General features: G+C 42.4%; 1 protein-coding gene across 9 annotated transcripts in view; it reads right to left on the reverse strand.

The window, feature by feature from the left end:
• tns1a (tensin 1a) overlaps window positions 1-21,160 on the reverse strand; it is a 116,863-nt gene that overhangs the window by 92,502 nt on the left and 3,201 nt on the right. For 7 of the 9 annotated variants that reach the window (XM_039792804.1, XM_039792794.1, XM_039792798.1 and 4 more), the window contains exon 2: window positions 1,049-1,163. In XM_039792804.1, the coding sequence (XP_039648738.1) occupies window positions 1,049-1,163 (115 nt within the window). Of the gene's footprint in view, window positions 1-1,048; window positions 1,164-17,534; window positions 17,801-21,160 lie in introns of those variants that run through there. The other 2 variants (XM_039792803.1, XM_039792795.1) reach the window with 1 other exon arrangement.

The following is a 21,160-nucleotide window of genomic DNA, read 5'->3' on the forward strand; positions in this document are numbered from 1 at the left end:
CATTGTTAACTGAATGTATTCAGAGTTTAGGTCGTTGGTTGGACAAAACAAATCAGCTTCTGAGACCTCACCTTGTGTTTTAAGAAATGTGATGCACACGTTTGCTATTTTCTTTTCTTTAAGATAATTTTTTGGGCATTTTTAGGCCTTTATTTGACAGGAGAGATGAAGACATGAAAGGGGAGAGAGAGAGGGGGAATGACATGCAGCAAAGGGCCGCAGGTCGGAACCTAACCCGGGCCTGCTGCGTCGAGGAGTAAACCTCTATATATGGGCGCCCGCTCTACCAACTGAGCTACCCGGGCGCTCACGTTTGCTATTTTCTTACATTTTATAGAAGAGTATGTTTGAATCAGTTGATAGACCCCAGCCCCACCAGCCTAACCTGACTCCGCCAGATGGATCGCTTTGCATTTGCTCGGCATATCCATCTGGGAACTTTCCGTTGCAGAACTTTTGGGAAGGGGCGAAAATACTGGTTAGCTGATTGGATAAACCATCTGTCTATCACCACCTATGCTGGCGATAGACCAGGCCAAATCAACCAATCAGATCAAACTCTTGCCCGAAACCAGTCGGGAGAAGAGCAAAAACATCTTTTCCTCCGAGAAAAGCCTCCAGTGCCGTTTTTTTGCTCTTCTTTCAATGAAGGAATACTTTCTAATTTGGATAAAACTTGCGCGATAGCTACGCTCATCTCATCCGTGGAAGCCGCCACGTTGTTTAGAATGAACAGTCGCTTCTCGTCGCGTCACACCTAAACCCGCCTTCAAAACCAACGCTGATGGGTCGGTCGTTTGGCGAACGGCTCCGAAATTTTCTCTATCTCAAAAGATGCCAGACTGATCTGAGAGTGGAAAACTGGAGCTCGCGAGATCAGGACGGTCTCACGAGGCTACCACCAGCCACCCTGAACACGAACCAGGAGAACATCTTTCGCTCTCTCATCCGTTCCACTGTCTGCTCACAAATCGCTCATTCTGATCTCCCGACTGCTCGGATTCAAAGTTGGACTCACAGCAGAAACGAACATCCCCCTGACACTCACCTTTGCAGATGAGGCCCTCCTTGGTGATGGCCTGTTTGCATATATCACAGCTCTTGGCCTTCTTGAATGGCTTCAGCTTGAAGGTGTGTGTGTGGACGCCCTCCAGCTCGTCGGGCTGTGGGAAGAAGAGGAAGGAAGAGGGATGAGGAGGGAGTCGGTTGAATTGATGCCAGCAGGTCCACGGCCAATAGAAACACATTTGGTATTCGGCAATGATATATTCGTCTGTGGCTGCACAATGAGGGGTTTGATCTCAGTCTTTGATGGTTTCAGTTGACCGGTTCACTTGTGTCTTTGTTTTATAGAACGTTTCATCTTTTTTTTTTTTTTTTACTTTGGCTTAGATGATTTCTTTCTTCATATGCAAGAAAATTGTTCTCTTTTGTACTGTGAAAGTTTTTTTGGTTAAAAAAACGATGATGATGATAATTACTGATAATTGAAGTTATTTATTTTAGCAAAATGCCAAATATTCACTGGCTCCTTCGTTACAAATGTGAGAATTCTCTGCTTTTCTCTGTTTTATATCTTTGTAAATTGAATATCTTTAAATTTTGGATTGCTGGTTAGACAAAACAGGCAATTTAATGATGCAATTCGGGCTTTGATAGACTTTAATAACCCAATTTTCACTATTTTCTGCCATTTTATAGACTAAATTATGAACTGACACATATTTACAGTTTAATACATTGATGATCATTAATTGCAGCCATGCTTAAACCCATCTAAAGCATTGTTTCTGAGCGAAGTTTATAGATTAAAAGCCCCCAAAAAGCAAAAAATAATAAATATCACATTATTTAATAATCCAGTTTCTCTTCAATAAAATATGTTTTGTTTATATAATCGAAGACCAAAAAGACATGTTCATAACCTAAATTATTTTTTTTTGTCACAATGTTGCATCTTCATGCACTCACACTGACAGACACTGACACAGTCCACCCACCAGCAGAGGATGTTTTCACTTTGAAGTTTTCTAATTAAATGACTAATTCATGATGAAGAGGAGAGAGGAAAAAAGAAGCCTCACAGCGGCCAACAACCTCAAAAACTCGAGGAACGCCTGTGTGTGTATGTGTGTCTATGTGTGTGTGTGTGTGTGTGTGTTCATAGTGTACTGTATGGATGGGTGTGTGTGTATGTGTGTGTGTTCGGGCTCCTGGAACATTTCTCAGAGCCGCCTGAGGACACAGCAGCTCCAGAAACTGCACCAAAACCTGAGCAGAGCAGCGAGGAATAAAAGGTGCACACGTTTTCTTTTTTGGTCCCCCTAAAAGCAAAGCTATTGAAACACAGATGATGATGATGATGATGATGATGATGATGATGATGATGATGATGATGATGATGATGATGATGATGACGACGACGACGACGACGGCGACGATGATGAAGGTGGGGTTATTGCATGTTGCTCGCTGGCAGGATAACAACAAGGGTGAACCCCAAAGACCTTCCATGAGTTACACTGATTTATTCCTGACGTGTAGTGACATCTCCAACACTCTCGAAGCATCGCTATGTTGAAATCTAATTTTCCTTCCAAACAGCTGGACATTACTCAGCGTTGATTTGATTAGTTTAACCAGGAGCATACGAAATGCAGCCAAGAATACTGTAACTGGGTCACTAGAATTCCCTCTGAAGGTGCCTTAACTCTTAAGCAGCTCAACCTGACACTGAATGCTTGAGAGCGTCATCAAATGGCAAAAAAAATAAATAAAAAAAAATGATTTAGTTTTGGTCATCTTTTTCGTTTGAGGTCTGAGTAGGGCCGGGTATTCTTCAGCAATTTTTGATACTGGTACCGATACCAGAACCGTGATTGAATTTTTATAAAAATCCATTTTAACAAAAAGAAATTACAAATTATGGCACAATTTTAGATTTTTCAGCTCCTACTACGTGAGCGTAACGTAGAGATTTCCCTGCGTGTCCCTACAACGTGGAACGTTAAGACAGCCAATCACCAGCGTTATTAGATCTTGGTAGAAGCATGCTGCATGCTTATTGGCACACTGACGCTGATGAGATTTGCTACCAAGTTACTGAAATTTGGTATTGAATGGCGAGGCATTTTTCGATACTTGATACTAAGGAGGCAATTCGGTCGGTGCCTAAAAAGTATCAATTCAATTCAATTCAATTCAATTCAATTCAAATTTGAATTGAATTAAAAAGTATTGAATTCATTACCCAACCCTAGGGCTGAGTGATGCATTGCAGATTAAATGCTTTTAGTCAGATTTTATTCTATTTGTTTGGGCTAGTTTGATACTATTCTTTTTAATTTTGAAGGTCAAATTCATAAAAAAAACAACAACACACCGAAAATGAAGCTGTTTCAAGATCTGCTCTTTTCTTCTGACAGTTTCTTTCTTGTTATTCACCTTCTAACACCCTACTGGATAAGCGATACACCTCTCCTGAGCTCTCTTTTCCCAAACCCCCTTTGGTTAGTCATAATGATGATGTCATTTCCTCTGTGTATTTGTGCAGCTGGGCCAGTCTGGGCTGGGCTCTGCTGGCCTGTAAACCTTAGTGCTTTTTTTTTTTTTTGAAAAACAACGTTTTAAAGACAACTTGTTCCAGCTATCGCCTCGAAAAAGGAGGAATGAATGAGTCCCTTCAGGATTAATAAAAACAAAAGCGACCAATCCCATTAATTATCTGAGAGGGATTCCAGTTCTGTATTATCACCCGCTAAAAATGGAGGGGATTCTTGTAAATGTTGCATCGCTTCCCAAATAAAATAATCTCAGTAAGATCCTCTTTCACAAGCTGAAGTGAAATAAATCAAACCCCAATGTCTAGTAGCCAATTTACTTCCAGTGACGTCAATATTCCGCGGTGAAAGTTGATTCAACCAATCAGTTTGGTCGACCTATCGAGCTGCATGATGAGCTGAGATTTTGTGCACGCCAGCCCCTCTGTAGGCCTGCAAGACCCATAACTCCCTTCTCTTCAGTGCAGAATGGCATCTCCTCGCAACAACTCCAGCTGTACTACTATTACTACCAGTAGTTCCTCTACTACCACAACTAATTTAAATCACTACTACCAGAACTACTCCAACTACAAAGGCATATAGGATGTGGCTCACTGGTGAACGCGAGACTAAGTTGTGTAATCCATTGCTTCATTGTCTTTGAGCTCATTTCTGCTTTCTTTTTGAAGCTCCCTGGCTTTTTTTCTCTCTCTTTCTTTCTCTCTCTCTCTCTCTCTCTCCGTGCGCCACAGTCAATTTGGCTCAAAGCGTTCGCAAAAGTGTATTTCTCAGCGTTTTCCCTCCCCTATCTCCCTAAATCTTAATGGCTTTTGTCACACTGCGACACGCTCGCTATAAGCTCCACGGAGGAATCATGGCTGGCCTTGGCTGCACAGCACAGACACAGCATGTCACAACAGGTAGCGTCAAACAAACAATATGCTACACTGTTAATTCCTGTAAAAAAAAAAAAAAAAAGTCATAATTTACAACCAGGCTGGTGTCCATCTCATTGAAGACGTTTTTTTTTTTTTTCTTTCACGAGTTGATATTGAGCAGCAGCTCAGGTTTAAACATAGACAGGCCGCAGACATTTCTCCCACACACAGTTTCATTAAAGTGAAGGGATGTAATCTGAGCTGACCGATATCCATCATGATTATTGGAGGACTGCTGAGATGAACAAATGCGAGACGGTGCAGAAGGAAAACAAAGAGGAGTATTACATGGAAAATGATATGTATGTACTGTATATATATTTTAATTTCCTTATTGAAACTGTTAAAAATGTTTCTGATGACTAATCTATACAAGTAATCTACATTATACATTTTATATTTCATAATATATATAAAACTCCATGAAATCACACATGTAAATGTGAAGTTATGTCCAAAAAAATTAGAATTAATCCTAGTGAAAAGAAAAAGATTTCCAGACTTAACATATAACTAACTAAGATGGACATCTTTGGCAGTGCGGGCCTGCCTGGGGTTATAAATAGCAGTAGAAGCACCTTGGTGCCACTCTACAGCCCTGATGTTAAAGATGACCTGGCAGAAAGCCGCCGGCTAAACCAATCAGATGCAGCCAGCTGTGTCACAGGCAGGAGCCATGGTTACCTGGCTGCCACGGCAACTGGGGTCAACGTGTCCTGTCAAACAATGATGGATGAGATAGGATTAAAAACAAAAGACAGAAAAAAAAACCCCACACAACCACAAGTTTGCAAACACACACAAACACACACCGGACACACATATGCACGTGCATGCACACCCTGGCATACAGGCCCACGGTGAGTATCACCACAACAAGAGTGCAAATGGTTCTTGGATGGCTGCCATGTAGCATCTGGGATTCAACTTTTTTTTTTTTTTTCAGAGAGAGGGGGAAAAGGGCCTCGGCAACTTAAATGGCAAGTAATCAACAAAGAGAAAAACAGGGATCATACTTAGTTTGTGTGGTCCACAGTGGAAATAACGGCTCACACACAAAAACTAAGTCTCATATTTTTTTTTTCAGGGAGTAAAGATGTTAGTAAAGCTCACAATTAGGCATGTAATCAGATAGCTAGTTCACTAATGAATGCCATCAGTTTCTTAACCATCCATGACAGATTTTATTATCCGGTACGAAACAACTTGCCTCCCGATGTTCATATCAAGAAAACATTCTGCCAAGAAAAGAACTTCAGGATAAAGTCATCTGTGACGTTTTTTTCCCCCACAAATGTTTGAATTCATTCAAGAGTTTGTGAAAGCCTTTACATTTTCTGTATGCTCTGAAAACCTACTTACTCATGCTGAATAAATCTACTGCCGACGTAAGATTGTTCTTAAATAAATACAAGCATGTAGAAGAAAAATTTAAAGATGCGACCTGTGTTGAGCATCTTTATAAATACAATACGGTGCGCCAGAGAGCCCATATAGTTCAAACGCCAAAGTAATGGGCATTTACAACACGATCTCACGGCAGTTTGTGAAAAGGTCACGTTATTTTAATCTATTGATTTGTGTTCACGGGGACGTTTTTCTTGTTTTTTTTCGTGGTGGCCAGCACGAAATGGGCTATACGGACGCCTCACACGCCGGGAGACGGGCGTCTCACACGCCGGGAGGTAAAACGCCACACGCGGGACGCGATCCCCGGCCTCCGGGGTGAAAGTCCTGAATTGTTTGACCCATCCACCACCCCGACCAACCCCCTTACGCTACCGACATATGCTTCCCATTTAAATACATTAGTTTACATTTTCGTGCTGGACACCAAGAAAAAAAAAACGACCAAAACGTCCCCGTGGACACGAATCAATAGATTAAATAACGTGACCATTTCACGAACTGCCGTGAGACAGGGTCTCGACAAAATGAAGAAAACCAAGAGACTCCTGGACCATCATGACGAAAAACCAAACAACTGTCATGCTGAAATCTTCATAAATGTTCAGCCAACACGATATTTTTTCAAAAATAATACCATCGTTCCTGCTGCCAAATTCAGACTATTGACAATTATGGACACTCGGAGTCACTTTTGAGGGCGTGGATCTATTTAATGGAAGCTGTGTTTTTGACAAGCCAACACAGAAAAGTGAAAAATCCCGAGCCCTGTCATCTGTGTCGTGTTAGGAGGAGACTCCCAGGGGCAGGCCAGGAAAAGAAAATTGAAAGGAGAGTTATGTAGAGAGATGGCAAGAAAAAGAGAAAGAGAGGGGAAGGGAAATGGATGTAGATGGAGAGAAAGGGGGGATAAAGGGATAGAGTAAGCGGTTTAAGAGCAAGGGATGGAGGAGGAGGAGGAGAGTAGGTGTTTTTGTGAGTGTGTAGCCTATGTGTGTGTGTGTGTGTGTCTAGGCTTATAGACAGCAGGCCCAGTAAATCAAGGCCCTGTGCTCCTCTCCCCCAGTTGCACTTAGCTAATGAAAAGCATCACTACGCTACCTCGCCCGCGACCCCACTTAGAGCCAAGATGTGGGAGCAGGAGGGAAGTGAAAGGAAGAGAAGAGAGGGAGATGGGACGACTCTCTCACAGGAACTGCTCTTTCTTTCTGCATGGACACAAATTAGTCCTGGCACATACAATATAACCTATAACCAAACATACATGTCTTCAGTCACGCATGTACACCTAAAGACCTGTACATGAACTTTAGTTATTTGTTTAGACAGTCAAGCGTATAAACCCATAAATGTGTCGTCTCTGAATGTAGAAGACAGAAGAGATTAGGATGGACAATATTCATGGGAAAAAGTTTATATTCCTATGGTGGCCACTTTGACAGGAATAATATTGACTCTCTACCTAAAAAACCCATTAGAGACTAAATTGGTGAGACAATTTTTTGGTAAAAGTACACTACCTGCCCAAAAAAAGAAGAAAAAAGACAAAGACAAAGTTAGCGGCTAGCTGGTGAACATAGTGGAGCATTCAGCAGCTAAAATAGCAGATATTTCTCAGGGATTGGTGGAGACCAAAAACAGAGATAAAAGTAACGGGAATATTAGACTTACATTAAAGTGGACACAAACACGACTCCAAATAAATGCTAATATTGCTCCGTAACCTATCAGCAGGATGTGTAGGCAATTTGTTTGCTCATGAGTTCTCTGTATCGGGTGATGATATGTATATGTTGTGTTCACAGCTTGTTTATGCTGCCCCCAAGTGGCCAAAAATACAAGATATGTGTGGCAGTTGTTGGATATTACAGTACAGTTGACACGATGGAGGTCAACGCAACTTTTCTATGGACACAAATCTGCTCTGATATGTTATTCTCTCTCTAATAGGCTATGTATCAGACCCATAAACTCCAGTCCTCCAAAACTACACACGTATAAATATCCACAGCTCTGTCAAACAAGCTTTAGTCTTAATTGTCATATACACAGAGTATAATGTAGGGACATTTGATCAAGAGAGGTGAGTTTCAATATATGGGTGCATGCTTAAAGTCTGGACCTTCTGTTTATGCCATGTGCATTTTCAGCTGCTACATCTCGGCCCAGACACTCAAAACCACTTTCACACTCTGTACGTCAACACAAACTTCCCCACTTCAAGCTTAATTCCTACATACAGTATATGTCCAACATGCCTCCTCTAATGTAAAACTACACATGTGGTTATATTACTTTTCAGTTAGTCTATATCTGCAACGTTTCACTTTCGGGATTGCTCCGGTGGTGGTGGAAATTCGGCTGGATGTCCCTCTTTCGGCCGGATGTCCGTCACCTTCCGCTTTCTTTGTTTTTGGAATTTTAAACTCCGGTGGATTTCTGAGGACTCTGGTTAACTGCTCCTCAGATCTCTGCAGGGTAAATCCAGACAGCTAGCTAGACTATCTGTCCAATCGGAGTTTTCTGTTATTATTCGACTAAAACAACTTTTGAACGTACACATCTTCCACCAAAACAAGTTCCTTCCAGAAGCTATATTGCAGCGGCACCGTGGCTCTGTCCGGCGCCCAAGACGATTGTGATTGGTTTAAAGAAATGCCAATAAACCAGACCACGTTTTTCTCCCATCCCGGGAATGCTGCGTGGACCGCAGCGCTGCGGAGGAAGGTCTGGCAATGTGAGATTACTTTCAGTTAGAGGAAAGTCTTTCTGCTTGAATTGAAAAAAAAAAAAAACGGTTTAAAAACTCAAAGAGGGGCATGTTGGAATAAAAATGTACAGTATCATTTTGCATAATGATGTAATTTGACGCAAACCCTGTAGTCCAATAATTGCTCAATGAGAGTGTCCCCTAATGTGCAACAACCGTCTATAAGGAACAATAGTGAAATAAATACTGCCCTTTAGAGACTAAATCCAGAAGGTTAATTTAGCGTTTTTTTTCTGTATATTTAGCAGAAGAATTACATGTTCATGTGGGCTTCTTTTAAAAAAAACACGTGAAAATCCTTGTTGATCAGGTTAAGATCGGAACTCTTTGCTCCTCTCTTATTCCTATTGAAAATACTTTTTTGAGATGAAATTGACAGCACAGGAGTCCTAGAGACTGCAGTAATTATTCTCTTTCCTCTTAAGGCTGTCCGCTGTAAGATATATAGTATGTGAGAAAGAAATTGAGTGAGTGAGGTGTTTGTTTTCAGAACGAGTGACTACCTGGCTGATGGACGAGGTAAACAGACGGAGCGAATGACTCACCCAGACGAGAAAAAAAAAAAAAAAGGACAAAGAGCGCCAAAACCAGCTAAAACGTTGGACGACATGACTCACTGAAGTCAAGCGTGAGGAACAGGCCCCACAGAAACTAACAGGCCGAGGGAAAAGAGAAGTCCTGCACCCCCCCCCCCGAGATGAAAAAGCAGAGCCACACCTGCTTTCAATTTCCACCAAATTGCAATTCTGTCAGGCACAATGGGCGCCTTTGTGAGACGGAGAGCGAGAAAAAACAAGAAATGAGAAACACAACAAGAAGGAAAATGAGAACCAGGGTGATATTTGTAATACTTGTATGAGTGTGTCAGCATTTTACATGTTTCCTAGTCTAGAAAGCAGTTTTCATAAACACACAACAACTATGGTGGACGTCCAGCTGTTTCAAGAGTGAAGACACTTAGATGGTACGATTAGATACGATTCTAATGCTACGGGGTGTCACACTTGATTTAATGCACACACACAAAAAGTTGTGTTTTTTTAAAGATTACTCCAGCGATTTGGGTCAGTGTAACACTTATCAGTTCAATTTTCTAAGCACAAACGGACATTTGGAAAAACAGAAAAATGGGTTCAAATATCCAATTTTTCATTTTTTTCCACCTTGACAAATAAAAAAATTGGATCTTTAACCTTTTAACCTGTTTTTCCAATTTTCTGTTTTTTATTCAGAGGATCAGAAATTGAGAAAATTACAAAATTGCGTCTGAGCTCCAATTATTCAATACTGCCATGGTATTCTCTCCCTCTACTTTGCAAAATATGCAGGTCATTAACTGCATATGAACCAAAATGAAAAACTGATAGACTTTGGGGTCAGAGGTGCTTGCAACTGATGGTTTTCGTAGGGCGTAGCTAGGCGGAATGAGGGAGAGAATACCATTGCAGTACTGAATAATTGGAGCCCAGATGCAATTTTGTAATTTTCTAAATTTCTGATCCTCTGAATAAAAACAGAAAATTGGAAAAACAGTTTAAATTTAATTTGTCAAGGCAGAAAAAAATGAAAAATTGGATATTGGAACCCATTTTTCTGTTTTTTCAAATGTCCGTTTGTGCTTGGAAAATTGAACTGATAAGCATTACACTGACCGATTTTGTACTGCACTTCCATAAAGTTGAGGGAACCTCAGGAGGCCGATTTTAAAAGGAACTGTCAAAATCGAAGCAGCGGAGGCTGCGGTATCCTGAATTTTAGTCCACAGTATAAGTCAAACTGGATCCTACATTTCCCATAATGCAACTCAATAGCATCTTTTCATTCCCTCCCCGCATGGTACAACAACAATCACATCTTTCAAACGCCACAGCCCAGTTTGTAAGGCGGCCTTTCAAATACAAATGTGTAGTGATGCTACCTTGATGACATCACTATGACATTATTAGGGTTATTTACTCACAATGTGAGTAAATAACCCTAACAATTGTGACAATTTTACAACTTTTGGCACCACCGAAGCAGTAATCCAAGTAGTAAACTGATCTCTATGTGTAAAATTGGTGGAGTGCCCCTTTTAATGACAGAATTCATTAGACGTTTTAAGGAAACTTTGTGAGACTCTGCGTCACCTCACTATGAACTCTGCTCTCGTTGGCAACCTCTGCTCTTAAACGGTCTGTTGAATCTGTGACCTCAACACACAGATGGCATATCAAACGGCTTGAATTAGCAGGGTGGTTAAGATCAGGCTGCAAGACGGTGCAGACGAAACTACACTGCCGATTCATTTCTCTCTCACCAGCAGAAGAAGAAGAAGAAGAAGAAGAAGAAGAAGAAGAAGAAGAAGAAGAAGAAGAAGAAGAAGAAGAAGAAAAAAAAACAGATTCCAAAAATTCGTCACGTCAAGGAGCCTTGAATGAAAAACATAAAGCAATGCACGTTGATTGAGGTGTTGTCCCGTGCACCTCCATTTATGAACATTTTTACAGTAGATGGGGAAATAACTGATGGGACAGTGAAATCTCATATCAGGATAGTCATTATTCTGGTTTATAACCCCGGAGGGGCCTTCTTCACTGTGATTATGGGTACATCAGTGATTGGCAGCACAGAAGTACCCATAATCATAAAGCATGTCGAGCAGGCTGTTACCTTCTTTGAAATGTACAAGAATATGGTCAGGGGTATGTTTTATTGTTGGAATGTACACATTACTGGAGAGGCAAGGTTGATCCCCTTTAGAAACACAAACAAGGACAAATCCAAAGCATCTTAAAAATATCATCACAATCCGAATATTTACAATTTTAAGGCACTGATACAACACGTCTTCCTGTGTCTACGTCCATACTTCATCGGAGTATGGATCAGTGTACAAGAACATAGATATGAGCTCGGGATGTTTTATTTATGGCGCTGAATACAGCCGATCCCAGTGGACTGACACTGTCGGCCGGTTGCCAGATTGTAGTAGATGAACTGTGTGTGTGTGTGTGTGTGTGTGTGTGTGTGTGTGTGTGTGTGTGTGTGTGTGTGTGTGTGTGTGTGTGTGTGTGCAAGATCTCTATGAATCTACAGTATGGCTACCTCCCCGCATATGTGTGGGTGTGATGTTCTATAGATGCATACATTTGTGTGTGTGTGTGTGTGTGTGTGTGTGTGTGTGTGTGTATACGTGAGGGTGCAGCTGTTATACTGTTTACGTGAGTGCGCGATATGATCAATACCAGGTACAGACAGGGAGACACAAAGATCAATGAGTTGTGATCATGAAGTCTAGGCTGCTTATGATCATTAGCCAGCTGCTAATGAACTTGGGATGCCATGTTTGCTAATGAGCACTCTCTCTCTCTCCTTGAGTCCATCCCAGGGAGAAACACACACACACACACACACACACACACAAAGAACAAGAACACAACAGAGACGTAGCTTTGAAAGGTAAGCATTCCTGTGCTCCCTATATGTGTGCAGGTGTGCGTGGTTGTGTGGACATGTCCTTAGTTGTGATACAGCAATTATTTCAACTGCTTCTACATTTAATGGCCATCTAGAGTACAACTTTGTCTACAGACAGATCTTCTGAACTGGCTGAGATGCAGACTCGGGTATGAGACGTGGGAGGGCAGCGTAGTGCACAGCGCCCGGGGGAAGAGCGCTGAAGCTGGGTCGCGGGGCTGGCTGATGGTGGCCTGGGCGCCTGGAGGGAGGCGCCTGGTCACATCGCATATAAATCACCTGGTCACAGATACACGGAGCATTGTTTAGCCAGAGTGACAGGCTACACTCTCGGAGGACAGTCTGAGTCTCGAAGATACAGTATCGCACGCCATGCAGGCATATATACTCGTGCACTAAATCCACTGGTTGGAAAACGAGAGCATGGAGAAAGCTCCAGTGAGAGTTGGAGGGATCTCTGGCTGCAAACAGTCAGCCCGTGCGGCAGATGAACAGCACATGAGGTCCCTGCGGAGGCCGTTGACCAGAAGTAGAACTGAGTGCAGTTTCATGTCATTTTGAGGTGGGCATTATGATTAAAACCAAAAATATCGCCGTTATTATTACATGCTGGACAAAAAAGAACTTTTTTTTCTTTATTTTTTTTTCAAAACCAACTGGATAACGTTAAAAAATAGTGCAATAGAGTTTGGACAGCGCTTAACCGCAGATGGTCACAACCTCCAAAAACGACAGTCACTGATGAAGCCACGTTAGATTACTTGACCTTTTATACAGTATTGGCCACTACTTAAAGGATGTTCTCTAATGCTTTTTAGATCTATCACTTTTACTGCAGTGGAAATTTGCATCGCTGCTCGTAAAAGAAGAAAAGATATCTTTTGAGTGAATTAAAAAAAGTGGGTACGATATTGGACAAACCTTGCTGCTTCTTTTTGAGTAAATCATTTTACAAAAAGAATGCCAGCACAAACAAAAAAAAAAAACACTCCAATGATTGAAAATCTATTTTACTGTGAAATTAAATTTCGGACTCAAACTATCCAAAATGACCTCATGTTCAAATATAATTTCCTCTTAAAGATGTAGTCCTTGTCCTTTCAAAGTAGACCGATAAAGATGATGCTGTTGCTATGATGCTGTGGGGGAATCAGCCCCCCCGGCCTGCACACAGAGATGCAGAGACTGATTCATTACTCGAGAATCTTGTCACTCAACGCGAGCTAATCACCAGGCAGGCCTAGAATATATGCTCTTATTAGCAGAGGGAAATGACATTCCTAATCCACGCCAGGCCACACACATTCAGACCCACTCGTACAGAGGTGACGCACACAGAGGCGTGGCAGGCTGTGACGGTCCAATCAAAGTCTGATTGATTTTTAGAGCTCTCCGGGGGAATTCTGTTCAGTCAATAAGGGGGGACTCTGTTAGACAACTGAAGACATGATGGATCTACTATACATCTTAAGTGTCAAGGGTTTTTCAGCTGCCTTGTACTGGACTACAGCAAAGAATGAAATGGAAGTTGTTTTGGAGCAGCCTAAAAAAAAAATCATTGCAGAGTCATGAAAGTATTCTTTATTCTGATATTATTATTATTATTATGTGCGTGAGCAGTCCTATCGTGTCACATAAATTACAAGAAAGCTAAGAAATCACAAGCCAGTGGCTGGGGTTAGCTCAGTTGGTAGAGCGAGCGCACACATAAAGGGGTTTACTCCTCGACGCAGAAGGTCCAGGGTTCGAGTCTGACCTGTGACGGTTTCCTGCATGTCTTCCCCTCTCCCCCTACGTCCCATAATGCGATTTAATAGCATCTTTCGTTAGACCCTCCCAGCCTTATAAATGCCCATGTCTTTCAAACTCCACAACCCAAATTAGTAATACAGACTCTCGGCTAACATCTCCAAGCCCAAGTCAAGATAACCCTAATGAAATCATAAGGGATATTTTCCAGGCCCCCAGGATGTACGCTGGGCTTTGAAGCAAATATAACATAGCAGGCAAACGGTGGAACTGCAACTCCCGGGCCATCATGTGATGCCCAAAGAGACTTTTTCCTCATAGACTGACATTGCGAAAGACATGTCTGTAAATCAGTGGATACATTTTTCTGAGTGTCACAACACCCAAAAAATGACTGGTTTCACTATCGGAATTTGATCCATTAGGTCCAATAACATTTGGAAAGTCTAAAAAGAGCCGCACGATGAAATCATTGAATCCCCATTCAAGTTAGTTGAGCGCTAAACAGGAAGTAGCTGGCTTGCCCGGCGGTTGTCTCTAGTGAGCCTGCTCTACGGGCCGCACAATGCAGAAGAAGTGCCGATCATCCGGGTCATTTTCTTTGCTCCGTTGTGGCTTCATGCGCCACTGAGCAACTCTCACAGGGATGAACGGGGCTCCGCCTCGAAAACTGTATCCAGTTCTTTTAACACATTCATGATATTTTCACAGACTTCCTTTTCTTTAACTTCCTCAAGAGCCACAGATGATACAACGCCATCTGTCACTCACTGTGTAACTCACAGGCTGAGTGTGAATCCTTAAGGCAAGTAAACTGATGTTCATGTCTAAAAATCAGTGGAGTGCACCTTTAACATACAGTAATATGGAGGGTTTGTAGTGCAGTTTGGCCCAAACCTTGATCAAAATCCAAACAAGACGGGGGCGCCCTGGTAGCTCACCTGGTTGAGCGTGCGCCCCATGTACCAAGGCTCAGTCCTTACCGCAGTGGCCTGGGTTTTGAGTTCGACCCGCGGCCCTATGGCTGCATGTATTCCTCCCTCTCTCTACCCCCTTTCCTGTCTTCAGCTGCCCTATCAAATAAAATGAATCTTAAAAAAAAAATAAAATCCAACCAAGAGGGTAGCCAAAGTGAACCAAAAACAAAAATGAAAGGCCTGTTCTGACCTCCAAATAGATTGCCAGTGGATTTATTACACAAAACAACACAAGCCCATGGTTACCTTTAGATTAAAGTTAAGTTAAATCAAACTCTGTATCATACTCAATTATATCTGTCATTGATACGGTCCAAAAATGACAGATGGTGCCTGTGATATAATATATATATAAGTGATATTTTCAAAATGTTGTGTTAAAAAAAGGCAATTTCAACGCAATAAAGAACTGCAATAGAGCTGCAAAGATGAATCGATTAGTTGTCAACTCTTAAATTAATCGCCAACTATTTTGATAATCGATTAGTCAGTTTGAGTAATTTTTTAAGACAAAAGTAAAAAAAATCTTTGTTTCCAGCTTGTTAAATGTGAATATGTTCTAGTTTCTTCTCTCCTCTGTGACAGTAAACTGAATATATTTGAGTTGTGGACAAAACAAGACCTTTGAGGACGTAATCTTGGGCTTTTTGGGAAACACTGATCCCCATTTTTTCACCATTTTCTGACATTTTATACACCAAACAACTAATCGAATAATCGAGAAAATAATCAACAGATTAATCGACTATGAAAATAATCGTTAGTTGCAGCCCTAAACTGCGTGATTTGACTGTTCAAAATGATTGCATAAAGCCAGTTACTTGCATTATTTCATGCTTGCCTCCCTGTTTTACAGCAAAGAGAGACAGCAAATATGAAATCTAGAGTAGCTGGCATAAGAAACCATCTGAGGTCTGTAGTCAAACTTGTGAGACTGCAAAACACCATGAACATAATCCTAGGTCTTAACGGCGCGCCTTGACTGCACTTGGGTAAACACCGGCAGGAAATTCTTCAACAAATATGTTCAAAAATCATATCGCCGGTGCTGTGTCAAATAACGCTTGTTGTTATTCAGAGCAGAGCTGCATGGCATAGTGTAGAGCGGTAATGAGCTAACATCAGTATTTGACCAGTGCTGTAGGAACCAGCATGCATTTGCGACTGTTTCTGTCAGCGTTGTCAAATCTAATATTCTCTCCCTGCGTGTGGGGTGATACATTATTAATAGCATGCATTTGAGGAGCTTTCTTCGAACCCGCTTCTCGCACGTCACTCAGCCTCTCCTCGTTAACTCTTCTTCCTCTCTCTGCTGATGTCACACCTCACAACGCTCACGTCCTTCCCTCTCTTTCCCTCTTCAGTGTTCCATCTCCTTTTGTCGTCCATTTGAAGGGTGATCGTGTAGGATTGGAAGCCTTGCATCTGGACAACTCCATGTCTCACTCTGCACGTGAACTGCGTGGGAGCTTCTCCTCCACCCTGCCCTCTTTCCCCCCCTTGCATCTAAATGGATCCCTCTCCCCCACTGCAAGCTACAGAAAAGTAGGACAGATGCCTCATTTAACACTTGGGTGCGATCATTACACACTGTGTATACATTATACAACAACGACAACAAAAATGCAGTAAATCCACCTAATTCTCCAATAAAGATGGTGTTACACTGCAGCTAGGAGCACTAAAAGGTAGGCAACGTGTGAAGCGGCAATATGTTAACATACGAAAGCCCACAGTTTTTCACACTAATACATAATTGTGTGGCTGGAGAGCATCTCAAAAGGCACATTTAGCTTTTTCACATCTCTAGGGTTTCTCTAAAACAAAATATATTGCAGGTTTAAACACTAAATTGATATTCCCCTGCAAGAAAAAAAAAAGAACTGTTCTTGTGTCCATATTCACATGCTTCTAAGTCCACACACATCCGCACACATGTCCATGTTGGCGTGCTAGACTTTTTTTTCTTCTTTTTTTTTTAAACTAAGATGCTGCGTGGAAAAGCCCCCTGTTTCTGACACACTCAGTCAGTCCCAGATAGCAGGAGAAGCGAGCGGCAGCGGATTAAATTATACAGGAGAAACCAGAAATAGCTCTAGTGCCGAGGCCGCGTGGGCTCGACGCAGGAACGATTGACTGGTAACTCACCCTACGACAAATCCCAACTTGACCTCTAGTGACCAAAGGATGAAGGATGTTCGTGGAGATATCTTATCTCCACTTTGGTTAAAAAGGCATTCGACCCGGAGTAAACTCTGCAAACTTTTAACCAGACTTCCTTCAAAAAAAAAAGAAAAATTATCCAATTTCAAACAATGGAACGCATACAGCAGTTAAAAGCAACAGTGGTGCTGCTTGTGTTGTTATTTCAAAAGGCACCATTGACCATGAACTCCTCACCTCTTTACACTTCACAGATAAACATAACCGCCCACTTGACACACACCATGGAAGCTCATTTAGCACATTTGAGCAGAAAAAAAAATGAAACTGAATGAATGAAACTAAAGTAGGTTTGGTTCCACCTATACCTAGTCTCATGCTTCTCATGCCATACAGTCTGCTCGCTTAGACTGCATCCAAAACACAGCACTCTCTGTTGCCTTTCTAAAATAAATCGACATACTTTTCCTATGATGAGCTTTTGCTGATCACTTGCACCTGCACTACTTCTCCGTCTGTGATTCCTTACCCAGAACATGCAGGAGAGGCAAACCCAGGTCCTGGCCCTCCCTGCCAAAGCGGAGGGCAGAGACAGAGAGACGGAGGGCATCCTGAAAAAAGGGCTCTCCAGGCTCACGGCAAAAATCCACGGTATTCCAAGAAATCGCGGGCGGTTCCACGCAGGCTCGGGCTACACAGATCCATGCCAGACGTGTGAGGTGCACAGAGGGTGGGGAAGGCAATGCTGCTCTCGTTTTCTCTCTCTGATGGCCTTAGTCAGTCTCCCGCATCTGAGCGCCCGCCCTCTCTTGCTTGCTCTGTCTCTTCCACTCCAGGTCCTCTCTCTCTCTCTCTCTCTCTCTTTCTCTTGTTCACGCTCCTTTCTGTCCCTCTTGAAGTGTGGTAACTTTATTCCATGGAGGAAAGGGGGAGGGAGGTGAGTCTTGGCCTTTATTTTTCTTCCTCCCAAAACTCCCCTCTCCTCAAATGATCCTAGTTAGCCCCTCCTTTCCCTCTTCTCTCTCTTTACCTCTCACACACACACACACACACACACACACACACACACACAAACACACACACGCACGCACGCACACATGCACACGCACATGCACTATTTATTGACCACCGTCCACCCTCTCGGCTTCTCTTGCGTCGCATACCTCACCTCTCTTCCCCTCCGCCTCTCCCCCTGCAAGCATGCTCGCTCATGTCTGCGCTAATGTCACTTCAATTTTTCATCGGCAACCCATTCCTGGTTCCAGATCTCTACTCTTTACTTCAAAATATCTGCAGGACTCAACAGCTGCTGTGACGCAGCTGAGTGGCCGGACCAAACAATGAAAAAAACTAACTAGGTACTTGCTGCAGAAGCTGGTGGGAACGGTTAGAAAATAGAGCTGAGCTCATCACTGTGGTGTACCGATAATGTCTACACAGATGCACATGCAGTCTCATACACACTCAAAGAAAGGCCATGTGCACATATGCGCACAGTAATGACCATATGGCAACACGCGCATTACTCGTGTTGCAGCAAAAGCGGTGACATCCTTGGTCCATATGTTTTGCGAGAAAACTGACTCCTTCTGAAAGTCCGTAAGAAACACTTAACGGGGTACTTCAGCAATTCAGAATTACACTTCCATAAAGTTGGAACACTTGCAAGAGACACATAACAAAAAGAAAGGCCAAAAGTGTCAGCGATATCTTGACCTTTAGTCAGTAGTATGAGTAAAGCTCCTCAAACACTGGATCCTACACATCCCATAATGCAACTCAATAGCTTTATTCGTAAGACCTCTTTGTCTGCTAAAGCCCACATCTTTCAAACTCCATGGTCCATAGTCTGCAAACCTAAGACGACATAACTGTGATGACATCATCAGGGTTACTTTCTCAGACGTCATAAAGTGTCTGTGTGTGAGTGTGAGTGAACTGAACATAATGTAAACTGTGCTGAAGTGTTCCTTTAATTGTACTGTATGGCATTATAAAGATTACACCATAGTATGTGTCAAATTGATGACAAACACTTTTTATAATCTCCCGTGCATACATGTCTATCCCTATATGTTTGTTTTGAATCCTATGTGTGTGCATTTGCAAAAATACTTCACATGCATGTCCGCAAACATAGCCAGACACACGTGTTAGAGATTGCTCTGTGCATGTGTACATCTATATCAGTACAGCACTGAATCAACATTATATCAGCGGTGCGGGCACATTACATCACTCCACAGTCAGATCCATAAAGGGCTAAGAGCCAATTCATTTTCAGAAAACACCCTCTATTGATCCCTGCTGCACTCCATCACTTCCACTGTAACAGTTACCTCAATCCATAGGCTAACCTGACACATAATCTGTGTGTGTTTGTGTGTGTGTGTGTGTGTGTGTGTGTCTCCCTACTCTATTAACATAACGTAAGCATAGAGCCCAGTGCGGATGCATTTGGGGGGGGGAATGCTGCTGGTTGTGCTGTAGAAGTCGTGTTAACTCCTGAACTGGTTTTTAAAATGGATTTGGTGCCAGTGTTTAAGACATGGCAACCACGTTCTCCCTGCAGCCAACTGGTCTAAACTGGGTTGCTAGCAGCCTCTAGTGGCCTCCAACCAACCCTCAGACACAGTCTCTGCAGATGGGTAACAATATAAATATACATATACAGCTCATGCATGCATCTCAAGTTGTTGTTGTTTTTCTGTCTGGATGCAGCCAGAATAGCCATTTAAGGGATAATTTACTACTTGCAAAAAGCATTGATTTTGGGTCTGCTATTGGGAGTGGTGTATATTCTCAGTGCAACATTTTTGCACAGTGAGGTCAGGTTCTTATTCCCTTATTCCCAATGCAACATGCCAGAACTCACTGAAAACACACAGGCAGGCAGGCAGGCAGGCAGGCAGGCAGGCAGGCAGGCAGGCACACACACACACACGCGCGCGCACACACACACACACACACACACACACACACACACACACACACACACACACACACACAAACTTTATTTCCTATAGAGTTGTAATCCCAGACTAATGATGTTAGCAGCCCTGCACTTATTTAAAGGTTGGGGGAACTTTGATACTATACGCTGCCAAATGCACAGAGGAGAGTGCTATTTGATCACCAGCTCCACCAACACAAACCCACCCGAGATGTTGAAACATTTTGGTTGTACTAGATCTACCACTTAACAAAAAACTGAGATGGAAGAGAAGGAAAAAAAAAAAAAGAGAAGTATTCCACATTGACTCTGCAGTCTCCCTCTTCTGTCGCTGCAGAATCCATCACATTAAAGCTTTAATGCTAAAATAACAAGGCATCCATCATGCTGAACGCTGGGGCCAGAATACAGCAAGCCATTCAGGGCACAAATCTGCAATTCTCTGGGCGCAGTACCTGCCACAGTCGGACGGCATCACTCAGCGTGGAAGGTAAGTTGGGAGCATGTGATAAATGCAACGAGCAATGAATGAGGTTTTCATGCATATGCTGGAGAGGCAATCTAGAGGGAGAGAATAAGGAGCCATTCAGCGGACAGGTTTCTCATCACCCTCTGCTCTTTTAGCCTGTCTGCAGTACTGCCTGATGTGGATATACTACCCTGGGGGACATTAGTTAAATGAATAGGGAGGCAAGGTTTACAAAATACAGAGGAGAGCAGAGAAGAGGAGACGGGAGGAAAGAAGAGACAAAATAAAGGAAAGAAACAGAAAGCAACACAGAGGAGAGGAGAACAGAGGAGAAAATGTAAGAAAAGTAACCGATGGAAAAGAGAGGAAAAGCAACAAGGAGATGAGAGGACAGAGGAAATTCGGTGAAATAAAGGAAAGAAACAGAAGGTAAAAGAAAAAAGAGGAAAGGGCAGTAGACACAAGGAGAAGATGAGAGGAGAAGAAAAGAGACAAGAACAGAGGAAACTACACTAGAAAAAAAAAACAAAGGAAAGAGAAGAGGGCAGAAGATGAAAGGACACAAGAGGAAATTCAATGTAATGAAAGATACGGAACAAAACGTAAAAGAGGAGGGGAAAAGAGATGAGAGGAGGCACGAGGAAAGGAGAGACAATTCAACGAAATAGCACGAAAGAAGCAGAAAGGAAATGAACTGAAAAGAGAAGAGGAGAGAGGATGTGAGAATGAGAGG

Source organism: Perca fluviatilis, chromosome 24 (genome assembly GCF_010015445.1).
Source record: "Perca fluviatilis chromosome 24, GENO_Pfluv_1.0, whole genome shotgun sequence".
Taxonomy (NCBI): domain Eukaryota; kingdom Metazoa; phylum Chordata; class Actinopteri; order Perciformes; family Percidae; genus Perca; species Perca fluviatilis.